Source organism: Mus musculus, chromosome 5, assembly GCF_000001635.26.
Source record: "Mus musculus strain C57BL/6J chromosome 5, GRCm38.p6 C57BL/6J".
Lineage (NCBI taxonomy): Eukaryota > Metazoa > Chordata > Mammalia > Rodentia > Muridae > Mus > Mus musculus.
In genome coordinates, this window is record NC_000071.6 from 142,794,168 (window position 1) to 142,817,815 (window position 23,648).

Below are 23,648 nucleotides of genomic sequence, written 5' to 3' on the forward strand. Positions count from 1 at the left end.
GGCTGGGTCCAGCACTCTAGCCAAGCACCCACCAGGTGCCCATTCTAGTTGGTCTCCAGAGGAAAGCTGTGTTAAGTTCTCCAGAGCCTTCTCTAGTCCCTAAGAGGTGGGCACTGTTTGCAGACAGCAGCAGACAGGATGTGTGGCTCAGATGCCAGCAGCGGGTCTAAGCCACAGAGATCTCACAGACTCTGCCCACATACATATGCACTTCAGTTTCTGAGTTCCTGAGAGCCCTCCCATGTAAGCCCTATACAAAGTGTCCACTGACTGCCTCCCTAGGGGGATAGGACTCCAAAATATGCCCCCAGGCCCTTGGGGGCACACATGGGTAAACTGAGTAAGAGCAGAAGCTAGAGATCTCACACACACCCTCGGATCACATGCCTGTCACCATGGCCTATGCAGCCACCATCGCTGAAGCCCAGTCCCTCACCAGAATCCAGCACCAACGCCCGTGGCCCAAGGGCCCTTGTAGCCGGTCAGCACATCCATGTAGCCTAAGCCTGGGAAGGTAAGGCCTCTGGGCCCTGCCAAACCCTAGGCTTCCTCCTTGATGTGGCAGACGGCCGGTAGAAGGCTCCGGAAGCCAATAGCCAGGGGTTTGCGCAAAGGCTTACGTCAGCCACCAGTTCTTCCTGCCTGGGCTGTGCGGAAGCAGAGGGCCCAGGCCTGCCCCTGCCTGGGCTTGTGAAACCCAGCAAGCAGCACTCCAGTCCAAAGAAGCGTTGAGGCCCGGATGCCACCAACGATTCCTGTCACCACAGGGGCTCTAAGTGGCCTCAACTACCTCCTCCCAGGCTGGGGGTAGTGATAGCTGGGGGTCCCAGCGACCAGGCAAGCCATAGATGATGCTCTCTGGTCACAGAGTTGCAGTCCTAAAGCAGGCACAAAACCAGGAGTGGTGGCATAGGACAGTCACTAGAACTACTTCAGGAGGCTGAGGCAAAAGGATGGAAAGTTAGTTCAGAACCACTCTGGACTGGAGTGAGTCAACGCTAGTCACAGCAAACTCAGACAGTCTCCATAAAAGGTAGAAAGAGCTGGGAAGGACAGCTCAGCAATAAAGACCCAGCCTAGAATTCCTCAATAAGGTGTTTGGGGTGTCTGTGGTAGAGCCCCTGCCTAGCATTCCCCAGTGAAGGGCCAGGGTGTGACTCAGTGGTAGAGGCCCTGCCTAGAATCCCCCAGTGAAGGGCTGGGGTGTGGCCCAGTGGTAGAGCCCCTGCCTAGAATCCCCCAGTGAAGGGCTGGGATGTGGCTCCGTGGTAGAGCACCTGCCTAGAATCCCCCAGTGAGGGGCTGGGGTGTGGCCCAGTGGTAGAGCACACACCTAGCACAATCAAGGCTCTGGGTTCCATCCACAGAACCTTAAATAGCTCCTACATAACAGTCACGTCAAGTCTATGACCCTGCCTGACATCCTCAGCAAAGCCACAAGCATAGCTGCATCTGTCAGGTACAGGACTGGATAAATGAACAACATACACCGACAGAGAAGACCAAGGAGCAGCAGACGCTCCATGCTGTGGGACATGGTAGCCACTGACCGCGTGTCGCTCCTAAGTCAGAATTGCAACCATGGAAACTGAAGAACTGTTTGTTCTATTTTATTAAATCTCAATTCATTTAGATTTAATTCAGCCATGTTCTAGGCTGAAGGTCTTTTCCTGGCTAGAAATGGAAGAAGTGGACATGAACCGTGAGTCTCTGTGGGGAAGAGCTGGGGACACAATGAGATTTTTAGACAGAGCAAAGGCCACATCTTAGCTCCCAGGCTCATTTCTGTGTGCATACGTGTGTCACATGTGTATGTGTGCATTCAGCGTATGCACATGTAGAAGCCAGGAGGATGTGGGATGCCTGCCTCCAACCTACTTACTTCAGACAGCATCTCTACTGGGCCTGGATCTAAACTGATGGATGTCAAGGCCCAGAAACAGCCTGACCGACCACACCCACCTGTTAATGTGGGTGCTAGGATCTGAACTCATGTCCTTGCCTGTGTATAGCAAACATCTTTCCGCTGAGCCATCTCCATGGCCTCTTGACAAAGTCTTACTATGTAGCCCAGGTTATCCTAGCCCTCACTATATAGCCCAGGCTGGCTTCCCATGTCAAGCAGTCCTCCTGACTTAGCCTTTCTGAGTGACAAGATCGCAGACGCATACCACCACTTCTAACTCATGACTGTCATTCTGGCCATTCTGTAAGTTTCCCTAGGCTATGCGAAATACATAACACATTTATCTTCTCCCTCCAGCTTGATGTATGGAAAGATTCAAGACACTTCTGTTTGTAAAATGATCTGAGCTTGGTCTGCCCACAGGGTGCTATGTAATGCCAGCTGTTGTCACAAATGACTGGCTAAGTGACAACTCCAGGACCAGGATTTGAGGGGGGTCCGCTTGCCCTACCTACACAGTTAACCCTTCCCCAGCAGTGAGCACTTGTAGGTCACTAACACATTAAGCATCGCTGAGCTGTGTATTACACCTGCAAATCATATAACTGTATAGTACATGTGTGTATGTGTTTGTGCCCATGTGTGCCTAGGCACACAGAGCCCTGAAGTTGACCTCAGATGTCTTCCTCAACCACGTTCTAGCTCTCATATGGTTAGAATGGCTGGCTAGCGAGCTGGAGGCATCCTCCTGCCTCAGCCTCCCCAGGACCTGGATTCCAGGCAGGTAACGCATGCCTCTTGTGTTTCCTCACAAGGGTGCTGAATATCAGTCAAGTCCTGATGCTAGGAATGTCATCTCCACCCTCCCCCGCCCCAAGGAAAAAGAAAAAAAAAAAAAAAAAAAAAAGCCAAATGATCCCATTCAAGCACTGAGCAGGCCTAAACTTGTTTAGCTTCCGAGATCAGGACATTCATCCAAAGCTGAATTAAATCTCCAAGCTTTCCAAACCTCAGGCATCTTTGCCCACAAGTCTTGCAGCCTTTCCGGATCCTGGCTTGCTATCCTGAAGCCCTGGGGCCCAGGGACCTTGTTACTCATTCTGCGTATTAAGAAATTAAAGACATGAACAAATGCCTTTAATCCCCACAACTTGGGAGACAAGGGAAGGCAGATCTCTGAGTTCAAGACCAGCCTGGTCTACAGAGAGAGCTCCTCATCAACCTGGACTACACAGAGAAACCCTGTCACAAGAAGGGACACGCCCATGTCATCCCAAGGCTCAGGAAGTAGAGACAGACAAGATCCCTAGGGCTCAGTCAGTCTAGCCTATTCCATACCACTGGGACCCTGCCTCAAAGAAAATAGCTTCCTGAATAATGTCCCCCAAAGTTATTCTCCAGCCTCCACAAGCATACCTGACCCCCCCACACACTCATATACCCACTCTTAAAAACAAACAAACAAAAAAAAAATCATAAGCACATCTGAATATTATGGATGAAGCCCTGGCTCTATCGCCACTGTTTCAAGAACGAAGCAAGTCTTCAAAAAGTTTGGGGTTAGCAAGGGGCCGCCTGCTCAGAGTCAGGAAGAGCACGCAGTTGGTTGTCTCTGCTTCTTGGGCAAAGATTTAATGACATTCATAAAACTCCCAACTTTCCCGAGCCGTTTTCCTCCACAACAGGCTGTGTGCCAAGCGCATACCTCACCGGCTCCTGTAACCCCATGCCCATCACGGAAGGAGTTAGTCACACTGTGCCCAGTTAGGAAGGAGAAAGCAAAGACAGTGTGGCTTGCCCCGGTCATCATGCATGGGCGGGGAAATCCAGACACTTCCTTGTCGTCGACCATACCCCAACAGACGGATGGCAAGGGACACTATCTGTGGCGATTTGGGGTGCAATCCTCTCAGAGACCTGGATGCCACTGTAGGCACCAGTAGCATCTCGCCTGTGCTATGGATGAAATCAGGAGAAAGCCTACTTGTGACCATACTTGTGCTTTCAACAATAATCCAAAAGTGCTAGGTATAAACTCCAGAAATAAACAACTGGCTGAGTTTTAAATCTCGTGCCATTCTGAACGAACGGCTTGATGGGACCTTGCTTGTACCCTTCTGATCTATTCTGCTCGTAAGCGAACCATCTCTCTTTCCAACACCATGTAAGCCGCGTATGCCACGCTCGCTCGGCTCACTCATCACCGGCACCCAGCCATTCCGAACACTTCATCTTGTCGAACACTCTTGTCTCCTCTCATTCACAAAAGGGTGAGGATGTAGAGCTCAGCTCTAGGATTCCCAGCCCTTCAAAAGTGGAGGCAAAGGGGTCACAAGTTCAAGGTCATCAAAATGATTGTGTTGTCGGCTCCATGAGACCATCTCAAAAGGAGAAGGGTGACTCAACATGAAGCCAGCTGGGAATATAAAGTAAGTCCATCTCGAATAGGCAGGCAGACAGACAGACAGACATAGGTAATAGGTATTTTGAGAAACCAGTCACACTACTTGTATTAAAACATGCTTGTGGGCCAGCAAGACGGCTCAGCAGGAAAAGGAGCCTCCCAGCAAGCTGACAACCTAAGTTCAACCTCCCGCACCTAGATGGTGGTGGGAGAGAACTACAGAGTTGCCCTCTGACCTACACCCGTACGAGATGTCATGCATACACACACAAGACGTCCACACACAATAAAGAAAAGGGAAACCACTTCTCAAAGTATGCCTGTTAGGCCGGGCGGTGGTGGCGCACGCCTTTAATCCCAGCACTTGGGAGGCAAAGGCAGGTGGATTTCTGAGTTCAAGGCCAGCCTGATCTACAGAGTGAGTTCAGTATAGCCAAGGCTACACAGAGAAACCCTGGGGGGAGGGGGGGCTGTTAAAGACAGCTGTCTTTTATAAAAATTTATTTATTATCTTTTTTTCGAGACAGGGTTTCTCTGTGTAGTCCTGAAACTCACTCTGTAGACCAGGCTGGCCTCGAAAAAATTTATTGTTTTAACTCTGTGGGTTTGTGCATGGGATCAAAGGTGCCTTGTAGCTACAAGTGGTTCTGAGCTATCCAAGGTGGCTGCTGGGAACCAAAGTAAGGTCCTCTGCAAACGCAGCAACTGCTCTTGCCTGCCAAGCAGTCTCCCTAGACCCTATTTCATTTCTGAGACAGGGTCTCATGGATCCCAGGCTGACCCCAAAACTCCCTATGTAGCAGAAGGTGACCTTAAACTCCTGATCCTCCTGCCTCCACCTCCTGAATGCTGGGGTTACAGGTGATATGCCACCACGCCTGGTTGCTGTGTTGCTGGGAAAACCCAGAGCTTCCTGCATGCTTGACAAACACCTATCAGAAGGAGCCCCATTCCCGACCCTGATCATTGTATTGTGCAGTTAATTACCACCATCACTCAGCTCTTACTGTGTTTGTTCTTACAGTTAATCGGAGGTACGGATATGTAAGAGAGTCTGCAGACCTTTAATCCAGGACTTAAGAGGCAGAGGCCATCAGGTCTGGGTTCTAGAACAGCCAGGGCTACACAGAGAAACCTTGTCTCAAAAAACTATCACCACCATCACCACCACAACAACAAAAAGGAAAGTAAACCCACAGGCCATATTCAGATTAATGCTACTCACAATCTCAGAGTCTCGAGCACACACAGAGGATCTGGGAAGCCTTCCCCTGCAAGACTCCACCTCAGATTCAGCACCTAAGAACCTTTGCACAGCAGCTGGGAATCCATCTCTCTCCTTCCCTCCCTCCCTTCATTCCACACACACACACAATACAAATTTTTCAGTAAACACAAGTCAGCTGGTGAGATGGCTCAATGAGTAAGGGGCTTGCGGCCAAGTCTGATGATTTGAGTTCCATCCCAGGGACCCACACGGTAGAAGGAAAGAACTGGCTCCTGAAAGCTGTCATCTGACCTCCATGTGTGCACCTTGGGCACACATCCTCAGGTGTGCGCTCTCACGCACACATACATGAATAAATAAAAAGTAATGTTTTCTTTTAAGTGACTCCCTCTTACCATCCCCTGCCCCCCCCCACACACACACACCCCAGCTTTGCAGCAGACAGCTAAAGCCTGGCTTCTGGGTGTTTCACTTACTAGCTGTGTGACCTTAGACAACAACCCAACCTCTCTGTGCCTTCCCACTCCCATAATATAACTGAGCGCATAAGAAGGCAAGGCCCCTGTAACTCTCCATCCCTGGCCTTCTGACACTCACCACGTGACAGACTGAGCACCTGCGGAGCCACTGTGGAACCTTACTCAGTACTCTCTGGGCACAGCGGCAGGGACTAATGGCTGCCTCCTCCTCTGGGCTCTAGTGAAGGCAGCTGGGTAGGTGCAAGGAGGGACTGAGGCAAAAGCCAGCCTTAAAAAAAGCCAGCCCCACACGCAGGAGGAAGTCCTAAAGGCCGGCCCCAGGGAGATAAAACCCATTGGAGCCTCGCCTCCCTTTCCCACCCACCCACCCACCCCTCCAGCTCAATCCAACAACCGCAAACCCCACCCACCCTTCTCATCTCCAGTCTCCCCGATCTACCTAGGGTGCACAGGTTCCCAGAAGAGACCCCACTGTTCCTAGAACAAGTGGTCAGCAGGACACCGCCTGACCAAATCCAAGCCCCTCCATCTTCACAGAACCGGCCCGCGGGCTTTGACTTACCCCCAGCAGACGCCTTATCCTCAAAAGTACATCCTTAAAATTTAAATTAAAAAGGATACCAAGGGCTCCCAGACCAGTAAAGACCAGCTTAGCCAGTGATATGCAAATAAGCCCACTCAGCCTGGGTCCTGCCCTTGGGGCTCCAGATAGGTCACAATCAGGAGGCAATTACAGGGGGACTTCCCTCTGGAAGGAATTTATCCCCTAAGGACCACTGCAGCACAAGAGTGGTGGAGTTAGGGATGGATGGACTTCCACGGACAAAGGACAAAGGAAAATGTTCAGAAAGAGAGGTAAGCCAGCCAAAAACAAACAAACAAACAAACAAACAAACAAACAAAAAACGATACTGGAGCTGGATACTGGAGCTGACGCCTGGACACCTAAAGCCACAGCACAACTTCAGAGTTAAGAATTCCTTCTACTGGGACTGGAGAGATGGTTAAGACCCATCGTCCTTCAACTCCCAGCACCCACGTGGCAGCTCCCAACCGTCTGTAACTTCAACCTGATTCCCTCACACAGACAGACATGCAGGCAAATCCCCAATGCACATAAAATAGAAACAAATAAGTTATATAAAAAGGAATTCCTTCTGAGTTGACAAGATGGCTCAGCACATAAAGGTGTGCACAGATGACCCCTGGAGCCCGTGTGATGGAAGGAGAAACCCAAATGCCCATACCTCAACTCCTCAACTCGTCCTCTGACCTCTATGTGTGTGTACCCTGTACATGCCAGTGTGTGCACGCTCGAGTGCGCGCTCTCTCTCTCACACACACTCAAATGCACAAATTTCTTGCTTGCCCATTCTTACAAACACACACACACACACATGCACCACACATACAAACTCTCATACACATACATATATATGTGTGCACACAAACACTCTCTCCATGAATTCCTTGCTTGTCTACCCTTACACACACACAGCACACACATACAAACTGTCACACACATGCACATATATACACACACAGCACACACATACAAACTGTCACACACATGCACATACACACACACATGAATTTACTGCTTGCCCACTCTCACATACACACACACACATTCATGCATATATACGCATGTACACACACTAACTGAGCTGGGCTATGGCTCAGTGGCAGACTGTAGATTCAGCAGCTTATATGGAGCCCTGGGTTCCATCCCTAGCACCAAAGCAAAGCAAAATAAAAAATTAAAAAAAAAAAACAAAAACAAAAACAAAACCTAGTCAGGTGTGGTGGCTCATGCCCCTAACACCAGCACTTGAACAGCAGAGACAAGAGGAAGCCAAGGAATTGGAGGCCAGCATGCACTGAGAGAGATCCTGTCTCAAACCAAACAGATAAGACAATCAAATTAGAATATTTCTGGTCCCTCCAATTTAGAAACCCTGGTATCTCTAAAACCCAGAGGGCAGGGAGGTGCTCAAGTGCCAGCTGATTGTGGGGGGGAGGGGTTGGTTTGGTTTGTCTGCAGTGCTGGGGACGGAACAAGGCATCTTGCAAGCCAAGCAAGCTGTCCTGCTATACCTGGGGAGCTGTTTTCACTAGGGAAGAATTCAGAGTCTCCCACAAGCCCTTTGCTAACAGAGATGAGGCTGGAATTCATGGGGCGATGGAGGGGCCCTCTTCCCTCATCCCAGCTCTGCCCCTCAGGCTGAGGCAGTAGCTCCAGATGGAGGAAGACCAAGGTTAGCCTCACCTACAGAGGCTAAACTTTAAGCCTGAGGCCAGCCTAGGCCACAAAGAGATATGGTCATATCTCAAACAGTAACAATAGTCCGCTTAAATTAGTGAATTCACTTTTAAAGGAATGAGACTTGTCTGGGCTGGGTTTAGGCAGAGGGCAAAGCTAGGCGGAAACCCAAGTGCTTAAATGGCTACAGTACTCTCACCCAAGGCAAAAAAGAAAAGTATCAAAGCCAGGCTCCAGATATGCCTGGCCCTGCGGTCCAGGCACTCGGCAGGAGAAGGCTGAGGCAGAGTAGACCTCAAGGTCAGCCACATAACAATTGTCTCAAAAAAAAAAAAAATACAGAAAGAGAGAGAGAGAGAGAGAGAGAGAGAGAGAGAGAGAGGAAGGAAGGAAGGAAGGAAGGAAGGAAGGAAGGAAGGAAGGAAGGAAGGGAAAAAGAAGAAGAAGAAAGAAAAAGAAAGAGAGAAAGAGAAAAAGGAAAGAAATACCTTTATACAGCGATAACACCGGTTTGGTGTCCATCCAGTCCAGCCCTCACTATCCAACCCTCCCTGAACCTGGAGCTAAACTGGAGGCCAGCAAGCCCCAGCAATCCTCCTGTCTCCACGCCCCAAAGCACTCCAGCTACTGGAGGCACACAAGGCCCTGCCCTGCTTCTCAGGTGGGTGGGGAACCCAAACCTCATGCTGAAGTAGCAGTGGCTCTTCACAGACACAGTCTCTCTTAGCACAGGCTATCCTCAAACTCATTGCAGACCTAAGGCTAGCCTTAGATTCTTTCCTGATCTTCCAGCTTCCACCACCCAAGTGCTCGATGGGTAAGTGTTCTTTTCTTTCCCAAAATGCAGAAGACAAGAAAAGACCAGTGAGCCAGAGAATACAGAGAGCCCAAAAAGAAAACAACACAGTCATGATCACCCAGGCCATGAGAACAGACAGGCATGAAAAACAGAGTGCTCTATTGACAGTAAGAACAACAACACTAACAGGGCTGAAGGCGGCTCAGTTGGTAGGGTGCTAGTTCCATCCCCAGCACTGGCTGTGGTGATATAAACTCACAATCCCACTGCTCTCTGGAGAGACATGGGAAGATTAGAAGTTGAAAGTCACCCTCACCTACATACTAAGTTAAGGCCAGCCTGGGCTACATTACACACACACACACACACACACACACACAAACACACATACATGCACATACACACACACATACACATATACACACACAAACACACATACAGACATACACACATACAGACAGACACACATACATACACATACACACACACACATACACACACACATACACACACATACACACACTTTTTAAAAAAGATTTATTTATTTATTTTATGTATTTTTATGTATATTGTCACTGTCTTCAGACACACACCAGAAGAGGGCATTAGCTCGCATTACAGATGGTTGTGAGCCACCATGTTGCTGGGAACTGAACTCATGACCTACAGAAGAGCAGCCAATGCTCTGAACTGCTGAGTCATCTCTCCAGCTCCCCTCCCCCCCACATTCTTAATATACACTCTATAGATGAATGACAGACAACTTCTAAAACTATAGTGAAGGGTTAAAGGGCTATAAAATTCCACTGAAGATATCTAGAAAGATTGTAGCTAAGTAGGTGTGGGCTGGTGAGATGGCTCAGTGGGTAAGGGTGATCTTAGCAAAACCAAAAGTTGTCCTCTGAAATACACACACACACACACACACACACACCAAAAAAATAAATAAGTAAAAATAAAAGAAAGAGTAAAGCTGGAGCTGCTGGTATAGGCCTTTGATCCCAGTGCTCAGGAGGCAGAACCAGCGGATCGGATCTCTGTGAGTCCGAGGTTAGCCTAGTCAGGAGTTCCAGCTATGTATCAAGGCCCTGTCTCAGGGGAAAAACTCAGGGGAAAAAAAAGAGAAAGGAAAAAAAAATGATACAGAAGATGTGTTTATTGGAGCAAAGGCCTCAAGATATCTCACTACTCGTACAAAGAAAGAATGGTAGACAGGAAATGATCAAATATGAATAAAAATAGAAACTCAAAAACAATTTCAGGCTGGAAGGATTGAATCCTGAGATTGACAGGCACCCAGCACAGCAAACACAAAAGGAGGCCACAGCAGACACTCCTGCACAGAATCTCAAGACAGCTAGGATGGCGAGAAAATCCCTAATGGTAGCTCAGGCTTTCTTTGAGTCACGCAACCCTCTAGGAGCTTCAGGGCCTAGCCGCATTTACCCTTCACACAGTCATGAAAAGCGACTATTAACCAGCCATTTCAGCGGAGAAAAAAAAAACAGAGGGTCAGTCAGACAAAATGTCCAACCCACACAGCAAGGAAGAGGCCAAGCTGTCCCCTGGGTCCCTGTAGCCATGTCTGTCACTATTGTGATATCAAAAAGATGTTGGGGGGGGGGGGTCACAGAGGACAGACACTTGGCATATGGTGATCAAGATTCAAAGTGATTGGCCCATGCCTTTAACCCCAGCACTGTGAGTTCAAAGCTAGCCTGGTCCCCATGTGAGTTCCAGGGCTACCGAGTGAGGCTCTGAGGGTTTGTAGACAGTTAGTGTTACTGGAGGGTTAGTGTTTCTGCAGAGATATGGCCACTGGTTAAGTTGTTCATGCTCCAAGAAGGGACCTGACAACCAAGCTTAAGAAACAGATGCTAGGGCTGGTGAGATGGCTGAGCAGGTAAGAGCACTGACTGCTCTTCTGAAGGTCTTGAGTTCAAATCCCAGCAACCACATGGTGGCTTACAACCACCCATAATGAAAAAAAAAACAAAGAAAGAAAGAGATGCTAGTGGGGCAGCCTTTAATCCCAGCACTGGGGAGGCAGAGGCAGATGGATCTTTGAGTTCAAGGTCAGCCTGGTCTACACAGGGAGTTCCAGGACAGCCAGGGCTACACAGAGAAGCTCTGTCTCAAAAAACTAAAAGAGAGAGAGAGAGAAACTCTAATACACTGAGTGGGTCATTCACAAAACAGCCATGAAACTAAGAGGAAGATGAACTTCAAAAGACAGCCAGCAGCTGAGAGGGCACTGGGGGGGGGGGGGGATAAAATACTAAAATTCACTCTGTACATGAATGAAACTGTCCATGCACACAAATAAATACACAGCCACTCACAAGCTAAACAAATAATAATACTACGTTGTACTGGTTTGGTCCCCAGCCCCACCAGTGGGAGGGGTAGGCACAGCATCACAGCCTTCAGAAAAAGGCAGAGGGACACTGGAAAGCACTAACCACCGACGTGACCAGGCAGAACTGCTGAACATGCTCCCAGAAGCACGGCCGTAACCCAGGAGACAGGAAGGTACCAGATCCAAGGAACAGAGTCGCTGGCAACCAGGTAAAGGCCGATGGAACCATCCAGAACCAGACTCTTCAAGAAAAGACAAAGGAGATCTGGGCGGGAGACGTTCCCAATTATAAACTGTATCCACAGAACGGGAGGCAGACAGTCTAAAACACAATCCGATCCAAAAAAACAAAAACCTTGAAAACTCCAGAAAATATAAGTTGATTTTATTACACCATTGACTCTAGGCACAACAGGCACAAAACTTACAAAGCCATAGTAAAAACAAAACAAAACAAAACAAAACAAACAAACAAAAAAAACTGGCTTAAATAAAACAGTAGTGTTGCCGGCCGAGGCTCCTTTAATTCCAGTGATGAAGAGGCAGAGGGATGCTCTGTGAGTTCGAGGCCAGCCTGGTCTATAGAGTAAGTTCCAGGACAGCCAGGGCTACACAGAGAAAGCCTGTCTCTTAAAACATTAAAATAAAACAAAAATTTCCCTTGTATCTCATATATATCAAGAGAAGGGAATAGAACCGGGTAAGAGGTTAAAGAAACCTCACTTACCATAATAATAAACATCTGCAAGGCCCCTATTGCATATCAGACGCAGTGTTAAATGCTTTATTTGCAACACTTAATCCTTGAACCGGATCTCCGAGTATCCTATTATCATACCCCATTTTATTTCACTTTGCATATGTGCACTATAGGCGTTTCTGCGTGTATATGCATGTGTCACATGCTTACAGGGTCTGCAGAGGCCAGACACAGAGTCAGACTCTGCAGAACTAGGAGTCAAAATGGTGTGAGCTCTTGTGTAGGTGTTGGAAATCGAACCCAGATCCTCCGCAAGAGCAACAGATGCTCTTTACCCGCCGAGCCATTTCTCCAGCCCACCCATTTCATTTTTTCAATGCTACACTTTTTTCTTTTCTATTCTCTTTAAAAAAAAAAAAATCCTTTGGCTTTTTTCAGGACAGGGTTTCTCTGTGTAGCCCTGGCTATGCTTGAACTCACTCTGTAGACCAGGCTGGACCAGAACTCAGAGATCGGCCTGCCTCTGCCTCCTGAGAGCTGAGATTATAGGCCACCACACCTAACTTGTTTTGTTTCTGTGATTACATAGCACAGGCAAACCTGAACTCACTATATACCCAAGGGATCATGCTCTTGCACTACTCAGTCAAGAGATCCATCTGCCTTTGCGTCCTAAGTACTAAAATTACAGGCACATACGCACCACCATGACAGTTAATATGACTTAGTCAAATCCAAAGCATCATGCATGCTATGAGCTACATGCTCCTCCTGCTTTGGTTGGTGTTGTACTTTGAACTTTTTGAGACAGGGTCTCATTATTTAGTGGCACTGGAACTCTCTCATTATATAGTCCATGCTAGCCTCCAATTCAATAGCGATCCCTGTCTCCCAAGGGCTGGGACTAAAGGCCTACCCCACTGGGTGTGGCAGCCTTGAAGCCTAAAGATTACAAGTTTGAGGCAAATCTGAGCTCTACTGAATCCCAACCTGGGCCACACAGGAAGACCCTTAAAAAGTCAAATAAACCAGAAACTTGAGATGAAAGCAACCAAGTCTGGGTGTGTGGGGATGGTAGACATACTCGTGATCCAGGCATTTGAGATGTGAAGGCAAGAGGATCAGGAGTTCCAGGCTGGAGAGATGGCTCAGTGGTTACCAACACTGACTCCTCTTGCAGAGGTCCTGAGTTCAGTTCTCAGCAACCACATGGTGGCTCACAACCATCTGTAATGGGATTTGATGCCCTCTTCTGGTGTGTCTGAAGACAGCTACAATGTACTCACAAAAAAAAAAAAGGGGGGGGGCGGGGGATCAGGTATTCAAAGCTAGACTGAGCTACATAACATGGAAGCATTTTAGTCTGGCTATTATAAAAAAAAAGGGGGGTACAAATGAAAAGCAATGAAGACCTGGGGTACTGCTCAGAGGTAGCTCCAAGGCCTCTGGGGTTGATCCACCAGTCCCAAGATAAAATAAAAGCGTAGGTTGACCCCCGGTGGCTAAGGACTATGCTCCAACCAGAGAGCGTTAGAAGGAAATTCCAAAGCCCTGGGAGAGGTGTGGACGGGCCTGAGGGATCTGTGAGTCACCCGCTAATGATGTCCGTAATTACAGCAATCACTTTTTCAGTGACTTCCAGAGGGCTGGGCCTGGGTCAGGCACCTGGCCTCAGCCTGCCTCATCAAATGTCACAAGGCAAGGTAGCGTTCAGTATTAATTGGTCCACTTTGTAGATGGGAAAATTGAGACTCACAGACTCATCAAAGGCAGAAAATCAAGACTTCAGTCTCAGGCTTGGGCAGGTGTGATAGGTCACAGGGCAAGCTGATGGTTTAAGCTCAGTCCTCTGGACCCAAGTGGTCGGAGAGAACTGAGTCACACCAACTGTCCTCTTGAATATGCACTGAAGCATATACACATGTGCACACAGAAGCACTCGCATTCACACATACACATGCACAATAAGTGGCAAAAAGAAAAGAAAAAAGGAAGAGGAATCCAAATAGTGATTGGTCATGAACGCCGTTCATCCCTGCACTCACAAAGCAGAGGCAGGCAGCTCTCTGTGAGTTTGAGGTCACCCTGGTCTACAGAGCAAGTTCCAGGAAAAACAAACAAACAAACAAACTCATTAAAAATAAATAAATAAGGGCTGGAGAGATGGCTCAGCAGTTAAGAGCACTGACTGCTCTTCCAGAGGTCCTGAGTTCAATTCCCAGCAACCACATAGTGGCTCACAACCATCTGTAATGGGATCTGACTGACGCCCTCTTCTGGTGTGTCTGAAGACAGCTATAATTGTAATCACTCATAAATAAATAAATAAATCTTTAAAAAACATAATAATATAAATAAATAAATAAATAAATAAATAAATGGAAATAACCATCAGCCCTAGAACAGGCAGCCTCCAGATAAAGTAGCTTCTTATCAAAGGATTCCAGGTTCAGAACTGCTAAGGAATGTGTGAAATTGTTAGAAAGGGTATTTGAGCCCCAGCCCCTCACTGGGGGATTCTAGGCAGAGCTCTACCACTGAGTCACGCCCCCAGCCCCTCACTGGGGGATTCCAGGCAGGGGCTCTACCACTGAGCCACGCCCCCAGCCCCTCCCTGGGGGATTCTAGGCAGAGCTCTACCACTGAGCCACGCCCCCAGCCCCTCCCTGGGGGATTCTAGGCAGGGGCTCTACCACTGAGCCACGCCCCCAGCCCCTCACTGGGGGATTCTAGGCAGGGGCTCTACCACTGAGCCACGCCCCAGCCCCTCACTGGGGGATTCTAGGCAGGGGCTCTACCACTGAGCCATGCCCCCAGCCCCTCCCTGGGGGATTCTAGGCAGGGGCTCTACCATTGAACCATGCCCCCAGCCCCTCCCTGGGGGATTCTAAGCAGGGGCTCTACCATTGAGCCACGCCCCCAGCCCCCTCACTGGGGGATTCTAGGCAGGGGCTCTACCACTGAGCTGCATCTCAGCGGTCCTACTTTTTATCTTCAGTCAGCACCTCACTATGTGATAGCTTTTACTTCCACCAAAGGCAGATATGATGCTTCTCTGGGCAAGAGGGATGGCAAGGACCCCTGGCTCCTGGCTGGGGATCTGACTCAGTGACATGTGCACATGACACTGGGTTTCACTGTCAGCAACACAAAAATAAACAAACAAACAAACAGGCTCAGCTTTAGATGGTGGGTTTTTCTTTTGTTGATGAGTTTTGTTTGTTTTTGAGACAGTCCACCCGTGAGCCAAGACTACAGGTCTATGCTACCAATGCAGGGCTGCGGATCAAACCAAGGGTTTCACCATGCATGGTTAGTAAACATTCTATCAAGTGAAGTGAAAGTCCTGGTCCCTTTAGTTGGGGTTGGAATGCCTGCCGAGATGGCAAAAAGGAGTGGAAGCAGAATCAGATTTGGCAGCCAGTCCACCAAAAGGAGTCAAGACCATCCCTAACTGGCCACAGCTAAGTCACATGGTTCACTTGTAGACTGAGGCAGGATCTTAAGTTCCAGATTATGTTCTCAGATATGCAGGAAACTGACAGTCCACCGGGGCTATAGCAGACCCTGTCTTCTAAATATGATATCTATGTGTACATACAGGTGTGTGTGCACGTGTCTATTTATATCAACAACAACAACAATAACAACAACAAAATACAAAAACACCCCACCACCCCAAGCGATTATCATATACAGTCCTAAATTCCAAGCATTTAAGAGGATGAGAATCGAACCATAAATTCCAGGCCAGCCTGAGCTCCATAAAACTCTTGTCCTAAAAGGGAAAAATAAAAGTCAGGCGTGGTGGTGCACGCCTTTAATCCCAGCACTCTGGAGGCAGAGGCAGGTGGTCTCCTTGAGACTGAGGTCAGACTGGTCTACACAGCCCGGCGAAGTCCAGGCCAGTCAGAGCTATACAGTGAGGCTTTGTTTAAAAAAATAGAAAGGGGATGGAGGTGCCTCAACCCACCTTGTCCCTGTTCCTCCCACCCTATGAACATCTCTGACCAAAACCCAGGGTCTCTTTCTTTGTATGTATGTGTGTGTGTGCGTGTATATACATACACACACGCACACACACACACACACACACACACACACACACACAGCTCCTTCCACCATGTAGATCCCAGGGAATCAAAATCAAACTCAGGTCCTCAGTTTACTCACAAGCGCCTTTACCCACTGAGCCATCTTATACACACACACACACACACACACACACACACACACACACACACATCCTTCCCCTTGTATGCTTATTTTGGAAGAATTTCAACTTTAGAGAAGCTCAAAATAGTTACAATGAACTACCATCACCTTCGCAGGCTCTAGTCACACCTCTTAGTTTGTTATCTGCTGTTACCTGCCGTCTCCCTTGACGATGCCGGGACACTTATATTGAAAGTATTCTTTTTTTTTTCCCCACTTGCCCCAGCCGTCTGCAAGACAGTGGCAGACATGGTGTCCCTGGCCCCTAAATTCTGAGTCCTTATTCCCAGGAAATAAGAACAGCATTTAAACAGCCGAGGTAGCGACTGGTGTCTGGGGATACTGTACTGACTCACCGCTGTGGGCTGATCTGCGGCTCATATTCCAATCTTTCCAATTGCCTCCACGATCCTTTGAGACGGTTTTTCCCTTAAACCAAGACCTAATCTCGGCTACACACTGCCTGTAGCCACAGTCAGTTTTTCCGTTTCTCCTAAAACACTAACAGCTCCCTGCCTACCTTCGCCTTACACACCACTGACTTTTTTTTTTAAGTCCATGCCAGTTTTGTAAAATGGCTGTTTAAAATTCCAAGACTTCATTGCTGGTTTTCAGGGACCGGGCAAGATCCGCCCCACCCCATCCAGTCTATCTCCCACTGGGCTCTCAAACCTCTGATCCCTCACCCAGCACTGTCTCTGCATTCTGTCAACTTTCTGCTCTTCAGACACACAAAAGAGTTCATTCTGGGGATGGCTGAGGTCAAGCCCTCTGACCTGGCCCTTCACCCCAAGGGCCAGACCAGACCCAGGGCGTTTTATTTCCTACATGGCCTGTGTCCTCATGATTTGTGTGTTTATTGCCTGGCTCCCACACTAGAAAGTTAGCCCCAAGGAGGCGCAAAGCCTTCAGTGTGTTTGGTTCCCTTACACAGTTCCGGGGCCCAGTGCGGTTCCCTGGTGAGCAGAGAGGCTCTTAGAAACCATTTGCCAAGCAAATGAACGGGTCGATCGAAGAAGGAAGGAAAAAGCAAGGCTTGGACTGGTGAAGCTCCAAAAGGCACCGCCAAGATGAGCCAGAGGGTAAAGTGACCTGTGGCCACACCTGAGTCTGATCCCAGGACCTCCCCACTGGGCAGGAGAGAACCAACTCCAGCAAGTGGTCCTCAGACCTCTGCAGGCAGGTGTGTGCACAATGCAGGCTGGTGTGTACACAATGCAGTGCGGTGTGCGCGCACACTCGAACACACACACACACACACATTGAAAATAGAATTTAAAAAAAAAAAAGAAGACAAACAGGAGGTGATCACGTTAAGAACCAGGGAACCCAACGGGCCCTCCTAGGTTCTAGAACCTTCTCCATGCCTTCCTTTACTGCCTTCTGACCAAAGGGAGGGTTCAAGGAGAAAAAAACAAACAAACAGCCTTATCTTCTCATCCCTCGTCTCCAGCAGCCAGTCCTAACTGATTAATCTTTCTAAATCAATCCCAGGAGGCTGACAGGGTGGATTCCAGAGTTGGGAGCCCAAGGCTGGTTGCCTATTGTCCAAGGGCCAGGTCAAAGTGCAGTACCTCCTGAGTCTACATCCCTGCGTCCCGCCCCTCATTCAGTCCAGGGTGTGGGTTCAGAGAAAACAAGCATCCAGATACAAGATCTCGATAGCCACACTTCACACTGAAAGATGGATCCTTCCCAGGGCCCCCCAACTCCAGAAATGAAGTCTCACTGACAAGCTGTGAATATTCACTGCTCAAACTACAGCCGGACCTTACAGCAAGGGGAAAGAAAGAAGTCGTCACCCCTGCTTCAATCTGACGGGTGTATGTGTGTGGTGTAAGGGTTGGGGTGTATGTGTATGTATGGTGTGTATGTATTGTGGTGTGTTTGCGTAGTATGTGGTGTGGTGTGGTGTGGTGTGTGTGTGTGTGTGTGTGTGTGTGTTTTCTAGATTTTCTAGGCTGGGCTGCCCCAATTACCCCTGCTCCCTCTATCTCTGCCTCTGAGTGCTGCATAGGTAGGTGTGAGCCTCCATGCTGACACCCCGTTCTTTATTTTTAATTTCACCTGAGGAAGGGGCTAGAGCCCTCATACAAACCCACATCAACGTAGAAAGCTTTGCCTACAACGGACCCTCACCCAACAGTGCTGCTCCCCTGAGGTCACCAGGCCAAGCTCCCCCTGCCTACTGAACTTTCACTAGGACTTCTGCACCCCAGCAGCCACGGGCAGGGGCATCCTCCAACCGGACCAGCCCAGAGGTAACAAAAACCCTCTTCCCTCTAGGCTGCGTGACCCTAGCAAATCGCTCAGTTTCTCTGACATTTTATACAAAAGTAAACAAATAAAGACCGGTCTGCCGGTCTGATAAGGCTGCCAAGATCTAAGGAGCTGGCAGCCAGAAAAAAAGCACTGGGTGGTGCCCCTATGCAAAGGTCTAGCACCTGCACCCCCTGCAAAGAAAGCCAGGTGGGGGAGGGGTGTCTGGAGTCTCCATCCCCGCCAGCTCCTCCGGTTTGAATGGGGTGCAGTCCCATTTCGTGGTTAATGGGATTAAGTACGGCTTCAGCTCTGGGCCTTGACCTGCGGTCCGGTCTATCTGCCCCATCTGGAGGTGGGGGACAGATGGGACGAGTGGGAAGTCATAGAGCTTCGAGGGCCTCCACTCTTCCCTCTCGGGCAAGCAAGGCCTCAAGGGGACGACTGCTGTGACTTTCCTCCCATTTCCTCCAGGCCCTCGAGCTACCCTGTACAGAAGTCGAACAGCTCCAAGCAGAGAAGGCCATGACACAGGATTCCAAGGCTGCTTCCAGCTGGATTGCCTAGTCTATGCCTCTGTCACATCATCCACTAGATGAGGGGTTAAGCATGGAAGGCAGTCTGACTATGCTACGCCACCAAGGTTGGAAAATGCTGTGCACTTAGAACGACAGCAGCAAGGAATGGCTATCAACGCTGCTCTCAGCCAAGCCTGGGCCAGATCCCAGGCAGACCTGGAGCAGGCGACAAGCTGAGATTCAGCCAGCCAGGAACACCCTGAGGTCAGATTCCCAGGCCACAGGAGGAACCCCTGCCGCCACTTCCAGCTAAACCAACTAACCCAGAGATCCCAAAAGTCCAAAAATACACACACCCATAAACCTCCAAAGGCCCCTCTCAAACGGGGTTGGCCCAAATGGCCTTTGTATCCCAAAGCCCTCCCCAATTCCTGCCTTGGGAATGGTCTGATGCCCCACCTGGGTCGCAGGGCACCATTCCTGTATGAATCTGGTCTTGTCACCACCCCTAAGCCCCAAGCGGACGCGCCTCTAGTTCTCAAGGGGCACACGCACACCAGGGGAGATGACCCGGGTCCCCGCGCCCCCGCCGGCGGGGATCTCTGCTCGCCCCTCCCCCGCCGGCGCTTCACAAAGGCCCTTTGTCCCGCTGAGTCCCGGACTCCCAATTCTAGAAAAGTTCCAGGAGAAAAATATCAAAGGCAGAGGCTAATTCGGCGAGCCGTGGTCATCCTGGCGGGCAGGGGAAGATACTAAAGTGGTGGCTCTGAGCCCCCAGGGTGTCCAAGTCTTGTTCCAAAGGACGAGGGAGCGAGTTCCTGGGGAAATCGACCAGGTTTTGTTTTGTTTTGTTTTTTAAAGGAAGAGCTGAAGTGTTCTCCTTAAGCCAAGCGTAGAAGTGAGGAGCAGCCGGGGAGGAGGGACCGGCTTACGAAGCCGCCACCAGGCAGATCTGCAGGTCCCAGACTCCCTGTCTTCCGGCGCACGGTGACCAAGACTTGGCTCAGTCCCGCCTGTCCCTCTGCTCCTTCCCTGTGCAGCCCAGGGAACGGTAAGGGATTGGGCCTTCTCAGCCACCACCTCCTGCGTGTCACCATGGGGTACCCCCTGAAGTCGGGCTCTGCTAGAGTGCCGGCTGGGTTGCACCGACCTATATCTTCCCCAGATAACCAGCGTCCCTAAGATCTTAAGGGTTCACCACAGATTCAGGCTCCTAAAACTGTGGTCACTATTCTCCTTCATTCTCCCACACCCACCCTTGGAGGCGTGGAACCGCCGGGGACGCGGCTACACACAGGGACATAACCCAAGACCCACCAGTGCTTGCCAAGAAAAAGACCCATACGGGAGCGGCTGTCTGTCTCCTGGGGTGTGGAGCTGACACGCTGTTTTCGCGCCTACAGGTTTTTATTTATTTATTTTTATTTTATTTTTGCAAACTCCTCTTCCTCAAGAGCCCTCGGACTGGGATCCCCCAGAGTGGTTGTGACTGCAGACACTTGAGCCTCAGGAGGACTGAGACTATCTGGTACACTAGGGACAGGTCTGTCTTCCTGGAGACCGACCTCTGCGCTAGCAGCTGAGCGAGCCTCCTGCACACCCTGGTGAAACCGGACAGAGACGCCCAGCTCCAGCCGCCTAGGTTTGACCTGGGCTCCCGCCCTAATATCCCCATCAAAGCTGGAGGGTGGGTGCTAGCACAGTGCGCAACACTTACCCGGGTGCGGGTGAAGGTTGAGACCGGCCATGTATTTCCCGGGCGGCGGGGGACCTGGCAAGCCCGAGGAGGGCAAGCGTCCGGCGGTGGCCGCGCCCACGCGGTGGCTGTCCATGGCCAAGCCGGACAGCAGCGGCGGCGGGGGGCCGTGGACGGACCGCTGGGGCCCGAAATCTCGGCCATCCATCCTCCGCGGGAGTGCCGCGATCAGCCTCCCCACCCGGCCCGCCGGCCTGCTTCAGTGGGACTTAAAAGTTCGGCCTCGATGTAGTCCTAGTGTCCTCGGGTGGCGGGCGCTCCGCGGCGTGCATGGCGGCGGCCAGCGGGGCTTGCGCTCAACCACGGGCCCGCGGCCCGGGGCGCATGAACCGCCCGCGGTGAGTCCCCTCCGGGCGGCTGAGCGGAGATGAGGAAGGAGGCGTACACGGTATCTTTGGTGAGGGAAGACCGCGGAAGACACAGAAGAGGGAAGGGGGAAAAGGGGAGGGGAAAGAGAAAAAAAAGAAAACAAGTTTCAGAAAGTCGCCTCGCCCTTCAGGGTAGGAGAGTAGCGAACCGAGCTGGTGGCCAGAAATAAAATCGGGAGTAGCCGCCCCCTCTCCTCGAAATGCGAAAACCTAGGGTCCTTCCTCCAGCAGTTCAGGGTTCCCAGGGACGTGGCTCAGGGAAGCGGCCCGGCTCGCTGTGTCCCAGCCCCGTCTCTTGCCTACGAAGTTCTCCCTAACTGGGGAAGGCCACTCAACAGACCGCGCCCGTTCAGCTAAATCCAAACCCGTAGTTTATTTTTCAGGCGTCACAAGCTCTGGAGGTTTAAAACTTCGAATGCTTTTGAGTTGGTTGAAATGTGTCCATAACGCCATACCAACTATCTGATTCGCAAAGTTTAATGTTTAACCTTTTTAGGGCCCTCGTCTCCCTTTTTTTTTTCTCCTTGTGAGCCGCGAATAATAATAATAATAATAAAAGGGGTGTTCGGTTTAGGGGCTTTTTGTTGTTGTTTACCAAGGTCAGATACGAAACGGGTTTATTTTTAAAGGAAGATCACCGCCCCCCTCCTGCTGCCCCCGTTGGGCCATTGGGAGTCGCAGAATCCGAGTCCCCGAGACGTGGCATTCTCGCCCGTGAACTGGAAAAAGACTCCTTCAAAACAAGATTTGGTTTCATTTTCCAACGCCCGGGCCTGGGAATACCGATGCCCGGAGAACGTGGCTTGGTGTGGAGGATTTGGGGATCATCAGAGAAGAAAGAAGGGGTCTCCAAAGATCTCAATTCTACCCTAGCTTTGTGACCCACACACCCCCAAAATAACCTACAAAGGAAAAAAAATAACTTAACAGCGCGGGCCAGCGGAGGGGCGCCTCCCCAGCATCGGGTAAACCCTCCTGTAAGTCCTATTTAAGCTGTTTGTTTAAAAGATCTGTCGCTTTCCTGTTCCCGAGGGGGTAGGGAGGTCTCAGAGAGCCCACCCTTCCCTCCCTGACTACCAGCCCCAGGCTACTCTAGACCCCCTGGTTCCGGGAGAACCGGGGCGCTCTAGCAGACGGAGACTAAGCCACAGCTCCCGGGTGACCAGCCGCCCTACGCCCAGACCCAAAAGTCCTCTTCCCCCAACTTTGCTAAGGACGCCTATTTTAACGTGGCTTTGGTTACAACACCCCCTCTTCCTCTCGCCCGCCCTCGCTCTTTATCAGGCTCTGGTTACCAGAATCGCGTTTACTTTTGAAAAAATCTAGGATCGTCACAGCCCGGGATACTTGTCTCAAAGGCGCCAGGAGCTTCCCGCATACACTTAAAGATAATATTCATTAAAGGCAGCGTTTTGAAAAAGGCAGAGCCCAGGCGCCCCACTTTAAGGAAGTCGGGGTGAAGCCCTACGGAGCAGCCTTTGCCATGGTCGAGAAGCTGGCGTGGCTATCTGCGGGGTTCCACTGCGTCCTTCTCTACTTTTCCCCTCTTAAATGCAGCTAAAATGGCTGAATTCCGGCTTTTAATTAAAAACAGCCTATAATCGAAACCGTCTCGGCGTCCCCGGGCTAGCCCGCCGCCTGCCGGGAACCAAGTAGGGAACCGCCGCCCTCGGCGGTGCTGCAGACTGAGAGCTCGGGTGGGAGTCCAAGGCGCAGCGATGCGTCCTCTCCCCCTGATCCCTGCCCTCCGCTTCCCTTCTGGGGACCCCGACTGTTTCGGGGACCTTCTGCTTTGCGGACCCAAGGGGTACGCTGCACAAGTTCGGGGAGCATCGGGGCCCGGAGCGTACCTGGCGCGGCGGGGCTCCGGGCTCCAGGCTCCGACGGCGACTCCGGCAACCGCCGCGGTTCCTGGCGCGGCTAGGCGCCCGTACTGCCCGCCATCCCTCGGCCGCCGCTCCCCTCCGCCACCCGCAGCCGCCTCACACTTTTTGCCCGCCTTTCCTTTTTTTGGTAGAAAACCGCTCCCCGGGCCGGGCGCGCGGCGCGCCAACTCCTCCGCCCTCCCGCGGCCCCGCTCCCGCAGCCCCCGGAAAAGCCAGCTTTCCTCCCGCCGAGCTCCCCGCTTTTTAATAAAATCCAGGTAGCGCCGGTTTAAAGAATCCCAAATCTCCATATACAGCCCGGGATTGGAAAAGGTACATTACACAACCCCCCTTTCAAGTTCCTCTCGCTGGATCTAAAAAAAAAAAAAAAAAAAAAAAAGCGAAGGGGGGGCTTAAGGGGGACGGGGGAGGGGAGCCTCGCAGGCGAAGAAACACGCATTGTTCCCGGGTGCCCGCCCCCCCCTTCGGGCCAGCCCCCGGCCGCAGCGCATTGGTCCCGCTCGCCGCC

The 23,648-nt window shown here is 50.6% G+C and overlaps 1 protein-coding gene and 1 long non-coding RNA gene across 20 annotated transcripts in view; one reads left to right on the top strand and one right to left on the bottom strand.

The window, feature by feature from the left end:
- Positions 1-23,648, bottom strand: part of Tnrc18 (trinucleotide repeat containing 18) — a 99,067-nt gene that overhangs the window by 69,566 nt on the left and 5,853 nt on the right. For 4 of the 17 annotated variants that reach the window (XM_030254450.1, XM_006504688.4, XM_006504689.4 and 1 more), the window contains exons 1-2: positions 23,105-23,515; positions 20,848-21,278 (exon numbers count right to left, since the gene is read on the bottom strand). In XM_030254450.1, coding sequence (XP_030110310.1) covers positions 20,848-21,034 — 187 coding nt within the window. In that variant the 5' untranslated portion in view covers positions 21,035-21,278; positions 23,105-23,515. Of the gene's footprint in view, positions 1-436; positions 4,681-20,847; positions 22,150-22,549; positions 23,084-23,104; positions 23,516-23,648 lie in introns of those variants that run through there. The other 13 variants (XM_030254452.1, XM_011240976.3, XM_011240977.3 and 10 more) reach the window with 8 other exon arrangements.
- On the top strand, positions 17,926-21,825 carry Gm31365. Of its 3 annotated transcripts, none has more exons than XR_001785014.2 (4): positions 17,926-18,176; positions 18,430-18,614; positions 19,087-20,181; positions 20,585-21,825. It is a non-coding gene; the product is annotated as a predicted gene, 31365 (long non-coding RNA). The 3 variants fall into 3 exon arrangements; XR_001785013.2 differs by having other exon boundaries at positions 17,927-18,614; positions 19,087-19,394; positions 19,992-20,181; XR_377182.4 differs by having other exon boundaries at positions 17,926-18,614.